At 45.6% G+C, this 24,380-nt stretch overlaps 1 protein-coding gene across 1 annotated transcript in view; it reads left to right on the top strand.

Annotated features, from left to right (window-relative positions):
* Nucleotides 1-24,380, top strand: part of GPC4 (glypican 4) — a 115,459-nt gene that overhangs the window by 72,028 nt on the left and 19,051 nt on the right. The window contains exons 2-3 of the mRNA XM_001925471.7: nucleotides 3,319-3,477; nucleotides 18,323-18,714. Of these exons, the coding sequence (XP_001925506.4) occupies nucleotides 3,319-3,477; nucleotides 18,323-18,714 (551 nt within the window). The remainder of the gene's footprint in view (nucleotides 1-3,318; nucleotides 3,478-18,322; nucleotides 18,715-24,380) is intronic.

The raw sequence follows: 24,380 nt of genomic DNA, 5'->3' as shown, positions 1-24,380 counted from the left end.
CCACCCCTAACCTGGGAACTCCATATGCTGCAATGCGGCCGTAAAAAGACACCCCCCCCAAAAAAAAAACAAACTAAAAATTGAACGTGGACTCTTAGGTTTTGCCAAAACCAAGATGTGCTCTAGTGTTCAGATAGGAGCAGGTCTCTGGTAGGTCCTGCCGAGGGCCCCCAGTGGGCAGGAGGTGGGTAGGAGCAGGGGCCATGCTGGGCTGTGGGTGCTGGCGGCTTCACTGGATCGCCAGTAAAACTTTGATGGCTGGGACCCATTTTCGAAGGGTTTCTCTTCAGTGCAGAATTCTGGGTGCGCTTCAACCCCTCAACATCTATCAACTTCTTAAACCTTTCTATGTTATTCTTTCCTGCTGCTGTCTCTGAATTTTCTGGCTTTAGGTTGTGTGTGTGTGTGTGTGTGTCTGTGCGTGCGTGCGTGTAGGCACGCACACGCAGGTACACACAGGTGCGTTGAAGGTGCGGAAAAGTTCGTAGACGCCTATCTTGATACGATCCAATACCTGACCCTCTAGTTGATTGTACACACGAACCTTGTTAAGATTAGGTGACCAGAGATACTTTTCCAGACCGGAAACGCAGATTTTTGGAAGTAGATTCTTTTCCAAAAGTTCAGTTTTGGGAAGAGGGGCTTGCAAACCGGCCAGTGGTGGATTTCAGCCGGTGACAACCTTCAAAAGTAGCTGCTCCCTTCGTATTAGTCATGGGCATAGTTCTGTACATCCCAAGCCCTCCTTCTGAGCATTTCATTTCATTTTCAGTGTGGGGTGCGAGTGTCGTGTGGATTACTTCATACAGCTGCACTCTACTAGTTGGGGGCCTTTGTATGCTGTTAGAAGGTGTGAAGATTGGCGTTCCCGTCATGGCGCAGTGGTTAACGAATCCAACTAGGAACCATGAGGTTGCGGGTTCGATCCCTGCCCTTGCTCCGTGGGTTAACGATCCAGCGTTGCCGTGAGCTGTGATGTAGGTTGCAGATGCGGCTCGGATCCTGCGTTGCTATGCCTCTGGCATAAGCTGGTAGCTACAACTCCGATTTGACCCCTAGCCTGGGAACCTCCATATGCCTCGGGAGCAGCCCAAGAAATGCCAAAAAAAAAAAGACACACACACACAAAAAAAAAATTAAAAAAAAAAAAAAAGAAGGTGTGAAGATTATGCTGGCTGAGATCCTCAGCCCTGAAGCCAGGAGACAACTGGATATCTCTTTGTTAGTTACACGCCCCAGTACCAAAGGCCTCCTGTGAACTTGTTAAGCCAGGGAAGAGGCACTTCTGGTTTGGGTTGTAACAAAGATGCTTTCAGAAAACGGAGCCTTCATAAGCAGCCCTTCCACTAATGAGATCTAAGATACTCCACAACCTCACAGCTCTAAACTCTTTCACCTCCTCCCCCAAAGCTTTTTGTTAGGATTATCTGTTGCCCAAGGGTTTCCGAAATGGCAAAAGCAGCTTTTTAGCAGTTTCTGGATTAGGAAGCTACTTGAAGATGGTTGGCCTTCACCACTTCTTTAAATAGTCCTTTAAAGCTGTGTACTTGTTTTTGTGTTTCAGTAACACTCTCCCCACTTTTCAGTTGCCGGGAAGGAAGAGAGATCAGGAATCTATCTGATTGTGTAATTATTTGCATCCATGAGGCCAAGCAGCAACGGCCGGCTCCTGGCCCCCTTTCCGTCCACGGTTAGCGCTGTTAAAAAGATGGGCTCTTCATTCCTCATCCCTCGATTTGTTGAACACGCTTGCCCTTGAGAGGCTCACACATCTTCAGTATTCTCTCTCGTGGTCTTGGGTCTTTTCATGGAAGGCGAATCCTCATAAACATCTGCAGAAAACTGCACGAGGCTACCTGTCCCCCACCAGTAAATCGTGGAGTAATCAAGGTGCCAGTACCCGAGTGGGTTTTTTTGTGGGGTTTTTTTTTTTTTTTTTTTTTGTCTTTTTGCCTTTTCTAGGGCCGCTCCCTCTGCATATGGAGGTTCCCAGGCTAGGGGTCTCATCCGAGCTGTAGCCACCGGCCTACACCACAGCCACAGCAACGCGGGATCTGAGCTGCATCTGCGACCTACACCACAGCTCACGGCAACGCCGGATCCTGAACCCACTGAGCGAGGCCAGGGATCGAACGCGCAACCTCATGGTTCCTAGTCGGATTCGTTAACCACTGCGCCACGACGGGGGAACTCCTATCCTAGTGGGGTTTATTTTCGAGTGGCGTCCTATCTCTTGGTCTTTGGGAGGGAGAGGTGTGGTCTGTTCAAAGCACATCTTTTGTTCTGTGGCAGAGGAGGAACAGCGTCAGGGTGGAGTGTGAGGTGTGTCATGAGAAGTTCCAAACCACAGACACAAGTGCAGTTGGGTGGGGAGGGAGATGGTTTGTGCCTTTGACCTTTCTGTTGACCCTTAGGGCGACATAGAGATTGCATTTATTGGAAGCTCCCAGTCTGTGTGTGGCTGAATGACTGCATGAAGACCAGCGTAAGGTCGATGGGACGGTGGCTGACAGCGGTACCGAAGGCGCTGGCCGAGGACGGCTTGCTCCCGAGCATCCCTCAGCCTCCTCACCCCTTGTGACTTCCCGTAGACTCAGACCCCAGCGCGAACGCTGCGGTTGCCTCTTCACTGCCAACTCCTTGAAGTGCCCTTAACCCTTATCCACTTGCTCCGTTTTGGGTCTTGTTGTCACATATTTTACACATCCTTCTGCATTAACAGGTATCCCCTCTTGGAGCGTAAACAGCCGCCTCTCAAAAAACCTTGCCTCCTTTGTATACCTTGCACAGTAGTTAGCATCTCTTCTCGAGGAATTTACCCAAGACTTCTGTTGCTGTTGAATGCTATGCCCTTTAACTGGCCACACTGAATTTCCTGGTTGGAAAGCTCTTTTTGGTTTGTTTTTTGCAGGTGTCTTTGTTTTTTTTTTTTTTTTTTTTTTTGGCCACACCTGCGGCATACAGAAGTTCTCAGGCCAAGGATCAAGTCCAAGCTGCAGCCACAACCTATGCTGTAGTTGCAGCAATGCCAGATCCTTAACCCACTGAGCCAGGCTGGGTATCGAACCTGCGCCTCCACGGTGAGAGGCCGGATCAGTAACCCACTGCACCACAGCAGGAGCTCCTATCTTCTTTTGCCAAGAAGGAAATCAATATTTGTAGTCTTAATGAAACTTTTTAGATACCCACTATGCCTGGGCCATTGCAGGAACATCAGAGACAGAAGCGAAGCCGAACAGGGTACCTAAGATCAGACTCTTCCCTCTTGGACTTGATGAAGAAAGATGGAGATTGATTGTCCTACATTTTCTCTTCCAGGGGATCATTTGAAGATCTGTCCCCAGGGTTACACCTGCTGCTCTCAAGAGATGGAGGAGAAATACAGCCTGCAAAGTAAGGATGATTTCAAAAGTGTGGTCAGCGAACAGTGCAACCATTTGCAAGCCGTCTTTGCTTCCCGTTACAAGAAGTTTGATGGTATGTGTTGCATCTTTGGTCTAAGGAGGTATAGATGTGTATTTGCTCTGTTCTTGAATTTGTTTTCTACCTTTTAATCCAGTCCCATTTACCAGATGCTCTCCTCACTGGATCCCAGGGGCAAGTTAGCCTTGCAGCTTTATCCTTCGGGATCCTTCGGAATGGTATGGCAGTCGTTATGGAACCAAATAATAGATGAAAGTAGTTTAATTTAAATTCTTTCAGGTATTTTCTCGGCTGGACACAGAAGAGTGTTGTTGACGCAAGCCACTTAAAAAAAAAAAAAAGTCCTTCTAAGAAAAAGCAGGCATCTGAAAACTTAGTCAAAATAACCAGAGGGGTTCTGCAGATGCTGGACTTCCAGTGAAATTTCAAAATGGATCCCCCAAAGCCAATGAGAATCCCCAGAAGCCCTGTAGAACGCAGATAGGATTAAAACCCCATTCTTGCATGTCCTTGCACCGGTGGCCCAGAAGTGGCTGCTGGATTCTGGGTTTCATGAAGCCGGGCTCCATCTCTGGCTCCATTTTAGCTGGAGCTTTGGTCCATCCATGTAAAGCCATGGGCAAACCCGTTCCCTTCCCCTGTGCCACACACGGATTCTCACATGCACACTCTTCTTTTCATAGGGACGAAGTGGCCAACATGGGCCACACGAGAGGTGCCCCAGTCGTATCTGAAGCCATGCACTAGATCACATACTTGCAAAACTAGAGTCTGGGGTCCAGAACACCTCGGGATTCTTTTCTCTGGTGCTGTTTCCTCAGTTTGAAGATTGTTATGCAGTAGATTTAATTTTAATAGGAATGATTTCCTTTGTGTCTGTTTTAAAGGCCACTCTAATTACATCGTACCTTTGAAGCATGCTTTTCTTGACATTCTGTGTGGTGGAGAAGTACAAGGCAACTTTTGAGATGTGAAATGTCTTTGAGTATTTCTGCAAAGGGCTCATTACCATGGTGAGAAGTTGGACTAAATTAGATTTGAGATAGCTGATAAGGCAGCCCCCAGCTAAAGAACGGCTTGTATTTCAAACGTTGGCTTGGGGATTCATTATTTGAAAGTTATATCTGACTTAAGAAGTGTTAGTAGTTTCCCAGGCTAGACCACGAAAGCATATTGAACTTGTAATGTAGTTGAACTGAATTTTTTCTATGTAGGGTACCATTTACTGTGCCCAGTTTTTCCAACACTTTGTATGCAAGATTGCATTTAGTCTTTATCTCCTTTCCCTGGGTGGCTGGAAATAATTTATATATCCTGTCTTACTATCCTCTAGTGAGCCTCTATTCAACACACAGGCTGTAACTGTGAAGAGTATTTAACAGGCTGTTAGGAGTTCCCTTGTGGCTCAGTGGGTTAAGGAACCAGTGTTGTCACTGCTGTGGCATGGGTTTGATCCTTGACCCGGGGAACTTCTGCATGCCACAGGCAAGGCCCCAAAACAGGGCAAAACAACAATGTGGTGGCCTGGTGGTCACAAATTCGCCTTTGTCACTGCTATGGTGAGGGTTCGATCCCTGGCCCGTGAACTTCCACGTGCCGCGAGTATAGGCAAAAAGAAAGGGTTAACATCACATCAAGATGAGTGTTGTTGGCAAAAGATGTCATTCAACCACCTCTGTTTCTCAGTCACTAAATTATCAGCATGATTATTGAAAAGAGTGGTATTCTCTTGACTATGGCATGTCTCATTCAAGACTGTAACCGAAACAATTGCTTTTACCTTGACGAGAAATCTTAAATAGTCAGGTGACTTTATCTTTGAAAACTTGAGATGCTGATGTGTAAAAATTACCACTTGGAGGTTTAGTAATTTAGAGGGAATTTGGAAGGAAAAATTCCTGCTCTTTAGAAATGGCTAGCCTCACAAATGAACCTATCTAGAGAAAAGAAACAAACTCATGGGCCTGGAGAACAGACTTGTGATTGCCAAGAAGTGGAGGAAAGTGGGTGGGACTGGGAGCTCAGGATTAGTAGATGCAAACGATTGCATTTGGAGTAGATAAGCAATGAGGTCCTGCTGTATAACACAGGGAACTCTATCCAGTCACTTGTGATGGAACGTGATGGAGGATAATGTGAAAAAAAAGAATGCATCTAATTGTATAACTAGGTCCCTTTGCCGTATAACAGAAATTGGCAGAACACTGTAAATCAACTATAAAAAAAATTTTTTTTTTTTATTAAAGAAATGGCTAGCCTCTTGGTAGCATTTGGGAGAGAGGAGATAAGGCTCTTTCCAAGTTCCAAGGTCACCACCTTCAGGTCACCCCAATTCCTCTTAGACATGTGTCCTCCTGGCATGGGGCCCACAGACTTTAGTGATTTCTCTTGCCTGTGGGCCTGCTGGTTTAGCTCTTTTCCCTCCTCACTTGCCATGGCTTTATAGCATTGCTCGTACAATTGCAGTATGTAGTTTATAAAAAGCCATACAGAGAAACTTTATCAGTAAGTGTTAACATATGTTTTGTTTTGTTTTTTTAAAGAAGGACAGAAGAACAATTTCTCATGCCCTTCCTGACCAGGCTTCACGTTCAGTACATGTGTTTAATGTGGTTTCTTTATCAGTTTCAAAACGGGCCAAGAAAGATGATTATGAAACTCCAGCTTGTTTCTTTGGACTTGAGGCTTAAATATGGCATGCATCACAACATTGTCAATCAACTATACCTTCCAAAAATACCAAAAACATAGCATAGATTTAAGAAAAAAAATTTTTTTGTTTTGGTCTTTTTAGGGCCACACCCAAGGCACATGGCATTTCCCAGGCTAAGAGTCAAATCAGAGCTGTAGCTGCCAGCCTACGCCACAGCCACACCAAATCTGAGCTGCGTCTGCGACCTACACCACAGCTCACAGCAACGCCAGATCCTTAACCCACTGAGTGAGGCCAGGATTTGAACCCGTGTCCTCGTGGATCCTAGTCAGGTTCATTACTGCTGAGCCTCAATGAGAACTCCCCATGTAAATTTTATTTGAAGGCATAGTAGCTGAAATGTGTTTCATCTGGAGATCAGAACATAGCCTGGGTACTCTGTGTATTTCCTCCAAGTTAGGCTTTCTGACATAATCCACCGCTTTTACTTGCTAAAAAACCTCAGTTGATTGGTATCCAGCAAACCATAATCCTCGAGTGGGTGCTGCATGTATTGTGTGATGTTTAAGGCTGGCAATTATGACCTGCCAGTACTGTGCAAAGCCTGAAGATGGCGTTGAATGAAATTGTATAGGGCTTGTGGTGGCTCTCAGAAATCCAAAGGCGGGCGCTTTGGTCAAAACACTGTCCAAGCCTTTGTAAAAGCCAAACGCTGGGTTATTGATATGAATGGGAGAGAGGACGCTATGCAGAGAAACAGGATGGAGACCGCAGAACCAAAATGGGGCAGCAAAGGTAGCACAAAGAAGGCTTGGGGATAAGCTCTGAGCAAATCACAAGGGACCCGTGGCAACAGACGAGGTCAAACAACTTCAAAGGAGCATCTTTGCCATGTTACAGTATAAATTCAGTGGCGATCCCAAGCTCAGGCAACTTCTCTGCCATCAAAACTTCAGTCACATTTATGTCACACTTAAGTCACCACTTCTTTCTAAGGCAGGAACAAGTATTATTTTTTAAAAGAAACTTTCAAATAAAAATACGGTTTTAGAGGCTTTTAGGGGATGAGCCTTCTTTAATCAGAAGGTATCCCATTATCATGCTGCTTCCGTGGGCTCCGAGCGGGAATGCCAGCTCTGGCATTTTGGAGTCAGCCAGTCCCCTTATCTCTACGATTTTTGTTGTTTTATATGTTTAATTTTCTACCGTTGGCACATCTAAAGAGACGAGACAGCGTCTAAACCAGGTAACTTGTAAACTGCGGGCACATGTGTGTGGTTTCAGATCTGGCTGAAGTACAAAACTTCCGGAAGCAGCAACCCCCACCCCTCCGATTTCCCATATTTTAAAGCTGTACCTCTGAGTTGAAGGACCCACTTCTTGAAGGACCCACTTCTTTACTTTCCTACACTGTAATCCTTTTTTTTTTTTTAATCTGCTCTTTAAGAGTGTTCAATACCAGAAATCCACTCTCCTAGGCTTAGAGACATAGAGCCTGAAAATTGGCAGTGACAGAGCTAACTGCTCCCCCTCTCGGCCACTTCTGGGAATTTCTTTTCTTTTTTCTTTCTTTTTTTTTTTTTTTTTTGAAGTTGAACTCCTCCTAATTAACATAGCTGAATCAGTTGTCTCATGAATATGCTAATCAGATACTCCGTTCAGGGGGCTTTGAAAGACTTGCTTGGCAAAAGGCATAGAAATGATAGAAGCGGGGCATAATCCGTGTTTGGGGACCACAACATAAAGACCCACCCCGAAATGCCGAATTATTGTGTGAGACTGGTTGTTTTTGAGAGAGGCATAGCTAAATCAAACCACACAAATAGATTAAGAAGATTAGAGCTGCCATGGCAAATAGGTTTGTGAATTACTTAGTAAAAACGATAGTAACAACTACAAAGATATATCATTGCGTACAGACTCCCCAAATGAAATTGGTTGAGAGAGATTTGGCATGCTGAAAGAAATGTTTAGGGCAATTCGAGATGTATGATGCTAGTCCCTTGGCCATCTTAGGAGCAAATGCAGCAGCACCTCTGGGCTGGAGGCAGGGCCCCCCGAAGTGTGAGCCCGGTTCTGCTGTGAAGCGACTGTGACCTGGGGCAATTAACTGGTCTCAGTTTTCCCATCCGTAAAATGAAGGGGTTGAGCTCCATGCTCTCTAAAGACCCTTTCAGTTCGACAAATTCTGTGAATCTTCTAAACATGTGAGCAGACCAGCTGCTTCAGTGAAAGGTCTTACAAGCTGTTAATTAGCCGGCTGCATGGTACCCTCTATTTTCCTCTCGTTTCTTAACTCTCCACTACTTTCACCGGGTCTTTGAAAACCCTCCCCTGAGCCTGAAGCTTGTTAACTGGAATAATAGTAGAAATGTTCTGAATTAGCTTAAAACGCACATAAAAGAAATAATTGTCCGTCCCATCTATCCGAAGAGTCCTTTGTGACATGATAGAAAACAAGGGCAGCCACTCTGCGGATTTAGCCAAATCTGGGTTTTAATCACCCACTGCAACTTTTCCGTGGCTTCTCCTGGTCATTGCTTCACTAGGCCAGTAGGAAACCAGTTGTGGAGGCTCGGTGAGTTGAAGGTGTTAGAACTCACATGCCCGTGAATGACAGAGAGAGCCAACTAAGCCGCGTGGCTGTTCGCTAAGCTGAAATGTCCAGAATTTTCCTGACCCCTGACTGTAAATATTTGTTCAACGACATGGTTTTGTTACTGGCCCTTGCAGAGTCACACTGACATAACTGAAGACCTCGCGGGTCTTGAAGTCTTAAACATCCTCAAAATAAATGTCGCAGAAATGTGTGACATACATACACCACAGGATTGTTTTTTAATCCTTACCTCGGATTTCATTCGTGAAGACATCGTTTTAGAATCTGCTTTTTCAAACCTCTGCCACGGCGCAGCAGGCAGCCCGAGTAGTCGCGAAAAGTACAGAACAAGACACGAGGCCTCTGGCCTTCCTGCAGATGCAGTGGTCTTTCCAGATCTCTGATTTGGTTGGAAAGCGCTGCCACTCTATGCTTTACGATTCTATTTTCTTTTTTTTTTTTTTTTTTTTCCTCCCCCTGCATGCAAAAGACACTCAAATGCTGGGTATTTTTGCTAATTCTTGGTTAATCTCTCTGTGAAACTCACTGAGAAGGAGCCACTGCCAGCTTACTGTAATCAAATCAAGAGCTCAGGCACAACACACATTTCTGTATTGACAAAGGTTTTCTGCCGAGTTGTTATCTCAAGTGTGACCAATTGTGACTCGAGCAGTGGCTATCTCATTGAAAATGCTTGTGCCGCTTCCAGGGGGCCCTGCGCACTTTCATTTGGGGCCTCTGCTATTAGCTTTGACTTCTTAAGAAGGCCGGGCCTCCGCCAGAAGCAGCCGATCTGTTTGGAGGCGTGAGTAAATACACGGAAGAGCTTCAGCTGAGCTGCTTTTATCTACTTTGTTGGTTCTTGTGCTTTGAGCCTGAGAGTTCAGAGCCTTGTTGATCATCTCTGCTCGCCCCTTTTTCCCCGCGACTGTCTGTCCGGGCAAAGAAAAGGACTTATTTGATCGAGCAGTGACTCCAACTGATTGACGGAGAGAATTCCCCAGCCAGTCGGGCCTTTCTTGTTCATTGTCCCGGCCCATCTCCATCACCCTCTCTCTTGAGAGAATTAATGGAACAATCGGAGCTCTTGGAATCAATATGACTCAAGCAGCGAGGGTGCGACACGGCCATACCTTTTCTGGAGGTCGCTTTGGCCATGTGTCCGAAGTTTCGAAGAAGTCCTTGGATTTAGCACTTTGGCTTCTAGGTATTGATCTCGAGGAAAGAGCTGCATACAGACGTATGTACAAAAGTGTTCATCCCAGCATTATTTTTAATAGTGAAAAATAGGAGATCAGCCTAAATGTCCCATAACGATTACATTACGATTTATCCATTTGGTGTCATGGTATGCACTTGTTTAAAATGATGTTTCTGGAGTTCCCGTCGTGGCTCAGTGGTTAGCGAACCCGACTAGCATCCTTGCTCAGTGGGTCACTGCTGCAGCTTGAGTTGGATCCCTGGCCTGGGAACTTCCACATGCCGTGGGCAGGCTCCCCCCACCCCCAAATGTTTCTGAAGACTTTTAAAAATCACATCAGAAATACTAACGATACAGGAATTCCTGTTGTGGCTAACGAATCTGACTGGGAACCATGAGGTTGCCGGTTCGATCCCTGGCCTTGCTCAGTGGGTTAAGGATCCGGCATTGCCACGAGCTGTGGTGTAGGTTGCAGACGTGGCTCAGATCTGGCCTTGCTGTGGCTGTGGTGTAGGCTGGCAGCTATGGCTCCGATTGGACCCCTAGCCTGGAAACCTCCATATGCCGCATGAGCGGCCCTAGAAAAGGCAAAAAGACAAAAACGAAAGAAAGAAAGAAATACTAACGATACAGTGTTAAGTGAGAACAGGGTATAAATACAGTGTGACCTCAACTATGTGACCTTCATAGAAAAAGACAGGAGATTCAGTAAAACTATTGCTGCTCTGTCTTAATGGTGGGATCATGGGTATTCATGCCTTGTGTTTTTCAAATTGGTACAATCTCAAAGGAATACTTTATAGCAAAAAATGGTATTTTTTTAATGAAAAGTGTAAGAACTGCTTTGGTGATGTTTTGCAGTGTTTTGTTTTGTTTTGTTTTTAGTATCCCAATGCTCACTCTAGACAATTTGTTAAAAAAAAATGGAAAAATGCATCAAAGCCTCTAGCGTTTAAGGTGAATGCACAGAATAAAGGGAAATAAGTCATTTTTGAAAGCACCAGGTAGGTTATTTTTCCGATTATGAAAAATTGGGGTGAACAAAAATTGAGAAACACTGGGAAGAAAAATCACCCCAGGTCCCCGACACCCACCAACCACCACTCTTTCTTTGGCCATGTATATAATGTACATACATACATTCCTGCACATCAGCATCGAACTAATGATGCTATTTTTCTCTTGTTATTAGACCGTGAGCAGATAGACTGTAGTATGAGGTTTGGGCGCGAGGCCATACCACAGATCCACGTGGAGGTTGGTGTATGCAGGCAGCGCTGGGAACAGCGCCCCAGCTCACTTGGGCATGCCTCCTGGGTCCTTCTCTGGGAGAAGGAATACGGCTGCGCTCAAGTGACTTGCTGGGGGAGTACCATTTCTAGAAGTGGAATGCGGTCCCGGGCTCCTGGGCCAAGTTAGCCTGGGGAGGGAGAAACAGAAGGCACTTGAGCCTTCAACGTGGATGCACGACTGAAAAAGCAGGCTTGGGAAGTAAGGGCAGCTCCTACTTTGGCAGGATCCCGAGTCCCCTTTCATATGGTAACAGCCCCTAATAAGGGCCGCAGCTGGCAATTGACTTGTCAGCCTGGGAGAAGTCCATTGTTGGGCTGGGGTTGAGGAACTTCCAGGCAAGTACTTCGCTAGCAGGCACTCCAGGGAGTGAGATGATTTTATGCCAGGCGAGAGGAAGGCGCCTGGTAAACACTGACACGGACTCGGCCCAAAAAAGCAAGATCGAGGATGATGAGAGATGCTAGTCGGAAACCAAAGTTTCCGTCCGTAAAACACCTCCTTTCTTTCCTTTTGTTCTTCCATTTGTGGCCGCTCTGATCGCTGTTCTTCATCAAACACTTGATCCCGGGGAAGGAACGGATGCCTGTAACCCTTGGAGTTTTCCTAACAGTGTGAGAAGTATGATTTGTAGCATGGACCAGGATGCTGCTTTGTCAGGAATTTGGTTGACGTGGTAACTTACGGTGTCCACGCCGCATTGGGGCCGTGAAATACAGCCTTTACAGTAAAGAGGAAATTAATCCTTCTATGGAAAAGGCAGCTTCCTAATAATATAAATACCAGGTGGTGATTTATAGCACCAAGCAAATGGCTCGAATAGAAAGGCCGCCCAATCTCTTCAGGGCATGGGTTACTTCTAGAAAGCATTCTAGCTCATTAATCAATAGCTGGTCGATTGTTTATAAAGTAGTAACTAATGGCATTTAATAGCAGAACTGAGGGCCTTTTGACCTGTTTTAAGAATTTGGAATGTTTATTTGATGCAAGACAAGTGGCGCGGTGTGGGGGGGGGTAAGAAGTTCCAGAAGCACATCATGTTCCTCTTTTTTTAAAAGACAGGATATTTACATAGAAAACTTTTATATGGAAAAGTTTCGCCTTTTCACTCCAGTTTTTCCCACGTTAAATCGGTACTACTGACATTGAATCACATTTTCGAGTTGGAAAATCCTTCCAATCTCCCAACTCAACCCTTGCATTGAGAAGCTTCTGGCAGAGAAGTTAGAATGCACATGAAATACATGGGGAACGTGGGGCATTGACCCGCCGCTTAATTCTTAATTTTCCTTTTCCTGATTCTTGGCCTTGATTTTTTTTTTTTTTTTTTTTGGTCTTTTTCTAGGGTCGCACCCTTGGCATATGGAGGTTCCCAGGCTAGGGGTCTAATCGGAGCTACAGCTGCTGGCCTACCCCACAGCCATAGCCACAGTCACAGCCACACGGGGTCCAAGCTGCATCTTCGACCTACGCCACAACTCACGGCAACGCCGGATTCTTAACCCACTGAGTGAGGCCAGGGATCGAACCCGAAACCTCATGGACACTAGTCAGATTTTTTAACCACTGAGCCATGATGGGAACTCTGATTTTTTTTTTTTTTTAATATACGTGTGCTGTGTATGATACATTCTGTCTTTCAATATCATGTAAATCTCTTCCCTGGCTTTGCGGTTCCCCATTTCCTGTTTTTGTTTCTCAGGAGTGGCCTCAGCCTCGTGCATGTCCGCGACCTTTCACAGCATTAGAACCTAGAGCCATTAAGCATTTCCTTGGCTAAATGCTCCTGGTTTTACAAAGCCTTGAGTCTTCTCAACCAGTCTCCAGCAGCTTTGGCTTAACTTTATGTTGCCCCAGATGGATAATATTGGACTCTGCCAGGAGAGATTAAAAACCAAGGCTTGAAATTATTTTTTCATTGATTGTAGATCTGAACAAACTCAAAGGTGACAGTCGCATCATTTCACATATGAGAAGTATCCATTTATTGAGCAGCTACTATGTGCCAGGCATTGCCATATGAGGTGAGCAGTAATAGCCCCATTTGATGAATGAAGAAGCAGCAGGCCCAGAGAGGTTAGATCTTCTGTCAAGGTCACACAGCATATAAATGAGCGGTCCCATGCTTTCCCCGCTGTGTCTTGCTGCGTCAGATCCTAGCACGTTACAGTGGGTTTTCTTTTTCCCCCCATGCCTCTGTTAAGAGGTCATTCATGGGCCCTAGGAGCACCAGTTGCTTGAGCTTTAGGACATAAATCCTTAAGCCCCCAAACTGAAGATTGGCAGAGAAATAAACCCAGATCACCGACACCATATTTCAGATGCTTATAAACTCTCTCCTCTCTGACTCTCCTTTCAGACACCAGTAGCATCATTGGAAACGGACACCCCGAGCAGCATTTTTCTTGAATACAAGCCCTTGCTGCAAGGGAGATGTGATTTCCAGTTAACTCGGCTTCTGCTCGGGTTTCCGCTGCCCCTGGCTGCTTCTCTCCCAGCTACCAAGTGTCTCATAATTGGCTTCAGGCATCGTGTTTAGGAAGGGATGATTGCTGCGTGTCTCGGGACTGCACAGCGTTTCTTTAGCGCTTAGGATCCAATTCTTAGTTCTTTATCATGGGGGGGAAGTCGAGGCGAGCATTGCAGCGGCTATGTAGTTGCTCCTTAATGGCTGGGGACAGGTTTTCAGGGTCGATTTGTGTTCTTCCCCTCAGGGGAGAAGGACATTCCCGTGGGAAGGAAGGGGGGTGGGACGTGTGGGAATTCCACGAGGGAGCTGCTGGTTCGGTGGGAGGCACGGATGCAAAAGGTTTTTCTCCCTTTTTTTCCTTCCAGCACATTCTTAGGCTTTGATTGATGCTGTACCTAACTGGTATGGATTTCAGAATGTGCATTAGGTCTGCCATCTTTGAAAGGTCTCTCTGAGGCAAAAAAAAAAAAAAAAAAAACATAGGTAGAAATTGTCCCCTTTCCCAGAACCAGTAAGAACAAGTCTGAGGAGAAAGGAGTCTTTTGGATCCCGTCATTTTTGTTCAGTTCACTTGTGTAGGTAAAATAGACGAACATTCAAAGAAAAGCCTTGCTGTATATGAAAGAAAGGATAAGGATTTGATAGATGCTCCCAAAAAAAAAAAAAAAACTCTGGTGCCTCATAAAACCACGTGTGGAAAGTAGCGTTCTAGTGGAGGTGAATTGGGTGGAGAAGATTGGTCTTTCTAGAATTTTTCATGACTGTCTGATTGGGTGGGAAGGTTAAGATGCATGCTAAAACGGTGAGCTTTGATTTGAGCCCATAACAACCACTCAGTGCGCACTTGTCAAATGGCAGAGCCGTTTGGAGAGGTTAAATGATCAGATTTGAATGCATTATATCAGGTGTTTTGTTTCTGTTGTTGCTTTGGGCCACACTCATGGCATGCAGAAGTCCATGGTCCAGGGGTCAAACACCACAGCAGTGACAACGTTGGCCAGATCCTTAACCCACTAGCCACAGGGAACTCCCACTGTATCAGTTTTAGAGGATTTCTATGTATAATCCACTCAAACAGTCTTTGTATTTGCAATATATATATGGCCACACTAAAGAATCTTTTAGGAGTTTCTGTCGTGGCGCAGCGGAAACGAATCTGACGAGTATCCATGAGGACACAGGTTCGATCCCTCGTCTCACTCAGTGGTCTAAGGATCCTGTGTTGCCATGAGTTGTGGTGCAGGTCACAGATGCAGCTTGGACCCCGTGTTGCTGTGGCTGTGGCGTAGGCCGGCAGTTGCAGCTCCGATTGGACCCCTAGCCTGGGAACCACCATATGCCACGGGTGCGGCCCTAAAAAGACCAAAAAAAAAAAAAAGTGAAGGATAGAAGGTCCATGTTCTGAATGATTAAATGAATTAACATTAATATTAAATGAGTTTAATATGTACATCGACCAAGCTAAACTCTGAAAACATAAGCTAACATCACCCCCACACCCAGCTTCCTCGACAGAGTTTGAGTCCTGGGAAATAACTAAGGGTCACGGCGGTCCTGACCAGAGGGGGACAACCATGCCTGTCCTTCGCTGGGTCATTGGCCCCCTGTGGTCCAGAGTAGCTGTTTTACATACAGCTGCACTGACCCAGAGGCTCTCGACCTGAGTGAGGAACTCCTCTTAAGAATGTTTTATTTTTTTCCATAGAACCTTCAGCGTCTTAGCATTTCTTTGACCTGAAACACTTTGAAGCCTAAAAACATAAATAGTAGTTTATCATTTAAAACTAAGCTTGACATGCCACTCTGCCCCCACCCTTCAAAACACAACCGGGGGAGTTCCCTGGTAGTCTAGTAGTTAGGATTTGGTGCTTTCACCGCTGTGGCTTGGGTTCAATCCCTGGTCTGGGAACTGAGATTTCCCCCATCAGATGCTGCATGCTGTAGCCAAAAATAAATAAATAAATATATATTTTTTTAAAAAAAACAGCACAACCGTACATGCCATTCAGGAGACATGCAAGTGAGTCTTCGGGATACTTAATGAGTCATGAAAGCACAAGTCAAATGATTCTCAGCATCCTGTTTCTACAGCTAAATGATGTGTGCCAATTTTATGAGCAAAACCATGCAAATCCAGTATAGGGAAGGAACTCTGGTGGCCTTTGGAATCTGGGCTTTTGGATGGGGACGTGTGAGTGATGCCGGATTGGCACAAGGCTTACATATTGATCTCAGTGGCCAAGCTCTATTCTTCCAGTACATGAGAGCCAGCAGCACTTGGCAAGAATGGTAGTGATCCAAGGACAGTATGGGAAGTGAACCAGGTGACATTTAAGGTCTTTTCTCACCCTGAGGTGCCTCAGCGTTTAAGTCTAGACAAACACTGCCTGCATCTTGACCCTTCGTTGAGAGAAACTTCCACACAAGAATATTCATGCCCCGGGGAGTTCCCGTGGTGGCTCAGTGATAACAACCTGACTGGTATCCATGAGAGCTCGGGTTCAATCCCTGGCCTCGCTCAGTGGGTTAAGGATCCCGCCTTGCCACGAGCTAAGGTGTAGGTTGCAGATTCGTCTCGGATCCCATGTGGCTGTGGCTGTGGCGTAGGCCAGTAGCAACAGCTCCAATTCAACCCTTAGCCTGGGAACCTCCATACATATGCTACAGATGTGGCCCTAAAATGCAAAAAAAAAAAAAAAAAAAAAAAAGAATATTCATCCTCCAAATTTCTTCAAGACATGGTACCCAAGACTGCCACAGAATTTTTTTTTCAAAAACACAGTTTATTGAAAATATATTTTCCTTTAATTAAAATATGAACCTTACCCTGAATGCTTCCCATTCAGCACAGCTCGGGAGCTGGTGGTAACTGCTAGTGAGAGGTAAAAACAGGAGAAGCTTCACTGACGAAAACTTTAGGGTATAGCAGAGTCCCTCCCTGGTTTCTGATCCTGTAAGTATAAAGTGGGGTCCAAGAACTTGGGTCCCCGTGCTGTGGATGCGTGTCTGTCACGTGGGCCCACACCTGAGAAAATCAGAGACCTTCCCAGGGACCTGATTTGAGTAACTCTTTTCATACGGTTCTCCTAGCTCCATATGTACTGTGTGGCCGTCTGCCAGGGAGAGAGCTTGGGTGAAAATGCCAGGCTGTGCCGTCGGAATGGAGATTTCCCTTTCCTCCCATTGAAAAAAGCCCAGAAAATAAAAGGCCAACAGTAGTAGGAAGAAAAACTAGACCAAAGGAAAAAGAGAGAGCTGCTTCCCTTAAAAACAAAACAACTCCTCTTCCCCCCGCCCCACCTCAACCCTGCAAACAAAATGCACAGTTTAACAAGCTGGAACCCAGAGGACTCTGCCTGGCCTTTAGCCCCGAGCCTCAAGCAATCAAGGGAATGTCTTGGAAGTAGGTTTCCTCCAAAAGGCATCGAGAAACGCTGGAACCACTTGCGAACCTCTGGTCTCTCCACCTGACACGAGACGAGAATGATTTGGGGGGCTATTACATCTTGATGAGCTCACTCGTGTTCTTCTGGCTTTGAAGGGGTTGTCTTACTTGTCTTGCTGCCCCACGTGCGCTCGGAGGCCTTTCTGGATGCCATCCTCGTCTTTTGCTTTGGTTATTTCTTCCATTTCCTGCTTATAAACTTGATATCGTGGAGTGTTTATCTTTATACCAGGCATCGATTCTTGAAGAACGATGAATGTCACAGATACACTGTTACCTCCTGTCTCCTGTGAACTGCCTGCGAAAAGCCGCAGGAGAAACTCATTTCCCATTTGCATTTAGGAGATTCAAGTCCTGAACCTTTAGACCATGGGTATGTGGTGGCCAAAACGTAAATCTGGGAGGGGGGGAAACCAGGTATTTTTTTCCCCCAGTTGTTTTTCCATGTTATCTTATAAATAGACTAAATCTGTGGTTGAACCTGTTCCCATTGTATTTCTCTCGCCCTCTCCTCTCCCTCTCCCCCATCTCTCTCCCTCTCATCACCCCCCCCCCCGTCCCAACTGGCAAGGATCTCCTGGTATATGAAGCCTTCAGGACCCCGAGGTCACCCTGCATACCCCCAATTTGTGCTCATGTCACGGGGAACACCTGAGACCTGATTTTCGTGCTTATGTAGGGTGTTTCATTATGTTTCTTGGCCTCAAGCATGTCCCAGGCAGTTTTCTTATGTGTCATGTAAGGAGGAGAAAAAGAAAAAAAATCAAGTCTAAGTAAACAGCACCTTTCGAAAACACCTGTCCTGGGGCCAGGTTCCAATTAGGAGGCGTTTTTCACTTTGGCTTGGATTCTGGGAAACCATGTGTTGTAGATTTTATGTATCCGTTTTTACCCAGTTCTTTACCTTGTGAGTGAGTGAGAAAAGGAGGGAGACAGTTTTATTTAGACTCCTGAGAAGCTGTTGGCTTAAAATGTCATTTTTTCCCCCGCTTCGACGTAGACACGTATGTAGGGTGCTGTTGCGACACAGGTGTCCTTTCATTGACAAAGGACCAGAGAGGCCCAGTTCCCTCCAAGAAATGTGCCGTCTATATAAGCATGTTTTCCAATTTGATTCCAGGATTTTTTGGGTTGTTTTTTTTTTTTTTTTTTCTGTATTCAAATTTACCTGAAAAGCACTCCGTTTAATCACTGAGACCTCTTCCTCTTTGTCTTGTCTTTTTTTGTGGTTTCGTTCTTAGAATTCTTTAAAGAACTGCTTGAAAATGCGGAGAAGTCCCTGAATGACATGTTCGTGAAGACCTACGGCCACTTATACATGCAAAACTCCGAGCTGTTCAAGGATCTCTTCGAGGAGTTGAAGCGCTACTACGTGGCGGGCAACGTCAACCTGGAGGAGATGCTCCAGGACTTCTGGGCCCGCCTCCTGGAGCGCATGTTCCGCCTGGTGAACTCCCAGTACCACTTCACCGACGAGTATCTGGAATGCGTGAGCAAGTACACGGAGCAGCTGAAGCCCTTTGGAGATGTCCCTCGAAAACTGAAGCTCCAGGTCACTCGTGCGTTTGTAGCAGCCCGGACCTTTGCTCAGGGCTTAGCCGTCGCAAGAGATGTAGTGAGCAAAGTCTCCGTGGTAAGTGCCGTTGGGCCTTCCGGGGGTTTTGCTGCGTTTCATTTGCAAAAAGAACGTTTGGGGAGGTCCCCGTCGTGGCACAGTGGTTCACGAATCCGTCTAGGAACCATGAGGGTGCGGGTTCGATCCCGGGCCTCGCTCAGTGGGTTCAGGATCCGGCGTGGCCGTGAGCTGTGGGGTAGGTCGCAGACGCGGCTCGGATCCCCGCATTGCTGTGGCTCTGGCGTAGGCCGGTGACTACAGCTCCGATTCGACCCCTAACCTAGGAACCTCCGTATGCCGTGGGAGCGGCCCAAGAAATGGCAAAAAGACAAAAAAAAAAAAAAAAAAGAAAAAGAAAAAAGAAAGTTTGGGAGGTGTGGGAAAGTAAATCCCTAGAATTCCATCGGCTCAGCCGCAGCCGTCATCTTTCTCTTCTGTGCTGTGCTTTCTCTCCTACGCTTGGTCCTGGAACGTGGACTGTGTATCGTCATAAACAACACGAGGATGAACATCTTCGTGCATCATCATTCTTTTCTGTGCGTTCCTTGGTAGCTATTCTTCAAAGTACGTTGGAACCTTAATTTTTAAAATGGGTTTAAGCAGCTCCTGTCATGGTTCAGTGGAAACAAATCTGACTAGCATCCATGAGGACACGGGTTCGATCCCTAGCCTCGCTCGGTGGGTTAAGGATCTGGCGTTGCCAGGAGCTGTGGTGTAGGTCACAGATGTGGCTCGGATCCTGCGTGGCTGTGGCTGTGGCATAGGCCGGCAGCTGTAGCTCCAATTGGACCCCTAGCCCGGGGACCTCCGTTGGCCTTGGGGGCGGCCCTAAAAAGACAAAAATCAATAAATAAATGGGTTTAATACCTCTGTATTCTTTTCAGCTCCAGAGAAAGAAACATACAGGATAGGCTCCCCATTTGGTTGTTTTGAGTGACTACATTTGAGCCATCTAGTTAGAGTTTAGAAAAGAATTTAACACCCGTTATTCTGTGTTTCCTTGTTACAAGGTGTATGTACTCAGAGCCCTTGAGAAGACACAACTTCCTGTGACAATTAATGTGGGCCACCTGCTCTTGACTTCTGGCCTTATTTATAGAATTAGCGGGAGAGAGAATGAAATTATAATATGTGGGAAAGAACAGAAGAAATAACCACATTTTCCTGCATTTGTACGGGAAGGAGTTGGATTAGACCAGTGTATTTCAGACGGAGCCAGCTCAGGAGGTACCTTCGGGGCCTCCTTGAGAGGCGGGTGAGACTCTGCCTCTGTGCCTTTATCGCCTGACCGCACTAGGGAAGCTTTGCTTTCCTCAGTTTTAGGTGGCAAAGTCTTGAGCAGGATTTCAAGGGGGGAATGGATCTTTGGCTCCTTCACCCCCCAGAAAGATGGAACTTAAAAGCTTCTTGAAGGCCTTTCCCCCTCTATCCTGTGACTGAATACCACTGAAGAAATGGAATATTCTGGAGCAAAGTTATCTTTGCAAGACTGATCTTAGTGCTTTTATCATTAGGCCCTCAAAGGAAGAGGCAAATTTTTGGTCCATTTGGTTTTGGGGTTTTGGGGGTTTGTATTGTTTTTTCATTTGGCCAAGCCCATGACATGTGGAAGTGCCCAGGCCAGAGATCAAACCTGTGCCACAGCAGTGACAGCACCAGATCCTTAACCTGCTGCACCACCAGGGAACTCCTGTTTGGTTGTTCCTTAAGGACTGGAGGAGTAGTTAAAATGCAAACTGGACAGTGATCCAAACACTAAAATAATCAGTCAGTCTGATTACATATCCAAGAGTTCATTTAAAGTTAGGATAACCGTATAATTTATTGTCCACACCAGGAGATGCCTAATAACAATCCTATCCAGACAATATGTGCCACGGACTTTTTTTTTTATGGATAAATACCTAAGTCTTTTATTTAATGTTTTCCAGTTTTAGTAAAATGAAGACAAACATGTCCTAATTCTCTTCTTTTTCCAATTGCTTCCATGGTTAATTTTTTTTTTCATTCTTTCAAGTTTTTTTGAAGCGCAGTTAATTTATAATGTGATCATTTCTGCTGTACAACAAAGTGATTCAGGTATCCATACACGCATATTCTTTTCCAGATTCCTTTCCCATAGAGATGATCACAGAATATTTGGTATTTTTCATAAGCAACCAGGACTGTCTTGGGCAGCCCAGGATTCATGGTTACCCTAATTAGAGGTGGAATCCTTGACCAGAGCGAAGATAAAGATTCTAAAGAATTGTGTGTTGGAGTTCCCGTCGTGGCGCAGTGGTTGACGAATCCGACTAGGAACCATGAGGTTGCGGGTTCGGTCCCTGCCCTTGCTCAGTGGGTTAAAGGATCCGACGTTGCCGTGAGCTGTGGTGTAGGTTGCAGACGCGGCTCGGATCCCGCGTTGCTGTGGCTCTGGTGTAGGCCGGTGGCTAGAGCTCCGATTGGACCCCTAGCCTGGGAACCTCCATATGCCGAGGGAGCGGCCCTTGAAAAGGCAAAAAGAAAAAAAAAGAATTGTGTGTTGTAAACATTAGGTGCTCATCAGATGTTTCATGTTAGAATTGGGCGGTTTAAATAGTAGTCGACTGGTTGCAGTCATTATTACCCTTTTGTGTGTTCTCGCTCTCATCTCCCAGCCACAAGGCATCAGGAAACAATTCTTTACAGCACATTTTTGTTCAGTCCTTCCCCTCCCGATATTTTCGTCATAAAGTACAAAAAGTTGTTGGGACATACGAGGGGTGGTTGGGACCAAGTGGGGAGGTGATGCTTGTAGTTAAAGGCATCGTCTGATCCCTGAGCTTCCGCCAGCCTCCGCTGCCATTGCTCATCACGAAGATGCTCACGTGAGGTCCCTAAACAGTGCACCGTTAATCACGCTCAAAGTTAATTACATTGTAGTTCCCCGAACTGGTCTGCCTGCCTTCAACAATTCCTCGCATTTATCCTGAGCTGAATAGGCAGAAAGGCGCTGCTGTGTGGTTTGCAAGTCTGTGTGCGTGTGTGCATGCTCAGGCCAAAGAGAAAGGCCTTTGCGAGTGTTTGAAAGTGGAAGTGGTTTCTTTATATTAACCAGCCTCCCCCTCCCCCTTCCTTTTTTAAAATAAAAAAAAAAAATGGGGGGCGGGCATGCTCATGGCATGTGGAAGTTCCCAGGCCAGGGATCCAGCGCTCCGCACAGCAGTGACAAAGCCAGGTCCTTGACCTGCTGCACCCCCTGGGAACTCCTTTCCCCCTCTTCCTTTGAGTCGATTCCTAGGAAGAAGGACCAGGCTGACCCAAGCCTGCCTTGAGGTTAGCCTCACTTTGCAAGGTTGGGGCCCCTTTAGAGGATCCAGACCCCCTAACGTAAAGGGGAAAGTAGTGGTCAGAACAAGGAAGCAGGTGAGAAGATTGAGGGCTAGAGGGCTTGCCTTGGTCCACATCACCCCAGCTCCCTGGGGAGGGAGAAAAGGCAGTTGTGGCTTCTCTGGATTGTTCTCAGAATTAACTGTGGGAAGTCAGTAAGATCGACCATTCACCCTTAATCACCTATGCAACAGAGTGTGTCAGAGTTCCCTGGTGGCTCAGGGGTTTAAGGATCTGGCGTGGTCACTGCTGTGGCTTGGGTCACTGCTGTGGCACAAGTTCAATCCCTGGCCTGGGAACTTTCATGTGCTGTGGGCACAGCCGGAAAAAAACCAAGGAGTATGTGACCCCAAATGAAACAGTTCCAATTTCTGATGTTTTTGCTATGAACTTGTTTAGAGCAAGAAAGCAATGTCTGTGTCCTTTAGTTTTGTTAAGTTGTTTGAGAAAGTTCTTTCTAAATATGACGCAGAATTTTTTGAGACTCGATCCTTATTCTGTATTCACTGTATTCTCATGTCTGCCTAAGAGGCATTTGCTTCAGTGTATGAGAATACGATGAACACACGCTATAGGGTTTAATTTTGAGTAACCATTACTTGCCAGTTGTTTAGTTGGTTTTTTTTTTAATTGAAGTATATTTGATTTACAGTGTCGTAGTACTTTTTGGTATACAGCAAAGTGATTCAGCTATACTTTTTTCATATTCTTTCCTATTATGATTTATTACAGGATATTGAGTATAGTTGCCTGTGCTATACAGTAGGAGCCTGTTGTTCATTTTATATATGGTGGTGTGTATCTACTAAGCCCAAACTTCCAGACCTTCCCTCTTCCCACCCCCTCCTCCATGGCAGCCACAAGTCTGTTCTGTGTATCTGGGAGCCTGTTTCAGTTTTGTTCATTTGTGTCATAATTTAGTTTCTGCATAATAAGTGATAGCATGTGATCGCTGTCTCTCTCTGACTTACTCCACTTTGTGTGAGTCCATCCATGTTGCTGCAAATGGCAGCATTTCATTCTTTTTTATGGCTGAGTAATATTCCATGGTCTGTGGGGGGCACATGCATCTTTAGTCATTCATCTGTCAATGGACATTTACTTTGTACCCAAGACTTAGCCATTGTAAACGGTACTGCTTTGAACATTGGGGTCCATATGTCTTTTCAGTTAGTTTTGTCCAGACATATGCCTAGGAGTAGGATTGCTGGATCATATGGTAGTTCTATCTTTAGTTTTCTGAGGAACCTCTGTCTTCCATAGTGGTTTTTCCAATTTGTATTCCCACCAACAGTGTAGGAGGGTTCCCTTTTATGGACGTTCCTGGATCAGGGAGGAAATCCGAGCTGCAGCTGTAACCTATGCCACAGCTGCGGCAACGCCATATCCTTAACCTGCTGTGCTGGGCTGGGGATTGAACCCATGCCGCTGCAGCAACACAGGATCCTTGATCCACTGTGCCACAGCGGGAACTCCAAATATGCTTGTTTTAAATGTTGTGTTTGTAATGGGAAACTTTTAAAATAGTGTTTTTTTGCCTCACTACTGAGCATCTTTTTGACTTAAGGTCTGATTTGAAATCAAGCCTTCAACAAGGTTGAGTTATATCTAAATTACATAATAACAAAACACTCAGGCAGCAAATCAGTTTCCGAAGATGCCAAAACACAAATTATGTAAAAAACCTGTAATGCTGCAAATGGCATTATTTCATTCTTACATTTTCACTCTTGATCTATGTAATGTTTCTTTTTAGAAGCATGTAAAAGAATACTTGCACATTTTTAAAAAATATCCATTGCATTCATTTTTTGAGTATGACTACAGATCAACAGATTTTTTTTGGGGGGGGGGCTGCACTCGTGGCACACAGAAGTACCTGGGCCGGGGATCAAACCCATGCCACAGCAGTGACAGTGCCTAGTCCTTAGCTGCTAGACCACCAAGGAACTCCTCAACAGACATTTTAAGTTAGAGTGATATGGAGAAACAGTAAATGTTCTGGCTAATAAAAACCATATATCCAACTGAACATGTTGAAAAATCTACACTTGACTAATAATATGGGTAAGCTCTAGCAGTTTGGGGACCCAAGCCATGGTTTTTTTATATAGCTTCCCACCCCTGCCAGCTGTTGTCCAGCTGTAGTTTGCAGGTGGAACTAGAGAATCCAAGAAGCAAGCACTGCTTCTTTTGGTGTCCAGGAGAATGAATTAACCTTGGGCCTGCAAAAGATCTTTGAGTGTTGAGAATGTGTATTGTAATGAAAAGGAACCACCTCGCCCACTTCATCTACCAAGAGGTCTTTAAAATGAAATACAAAACTCCTGTGG

The sequence above is a fragment of the Sus scrofa genome, chromosome X, assembly GCF_000003025.6.
Source record: "Sus scrofa isolate TJ Tabasco breed Duroc chromosome X, Sscrofa11.1, whole genome shotgun sequence".
Lineage (NCBI taxonomy): Eukaryota > Metazoa > Chordata > Mammalia > Artiodactyla > Suidae > Sus > Sus scrofa.
The sequence above is the reverse complement of the archived record's forward strand: the minus strand, read 5'-3'. Positions and strand labels throughout refer to the sequence as shown.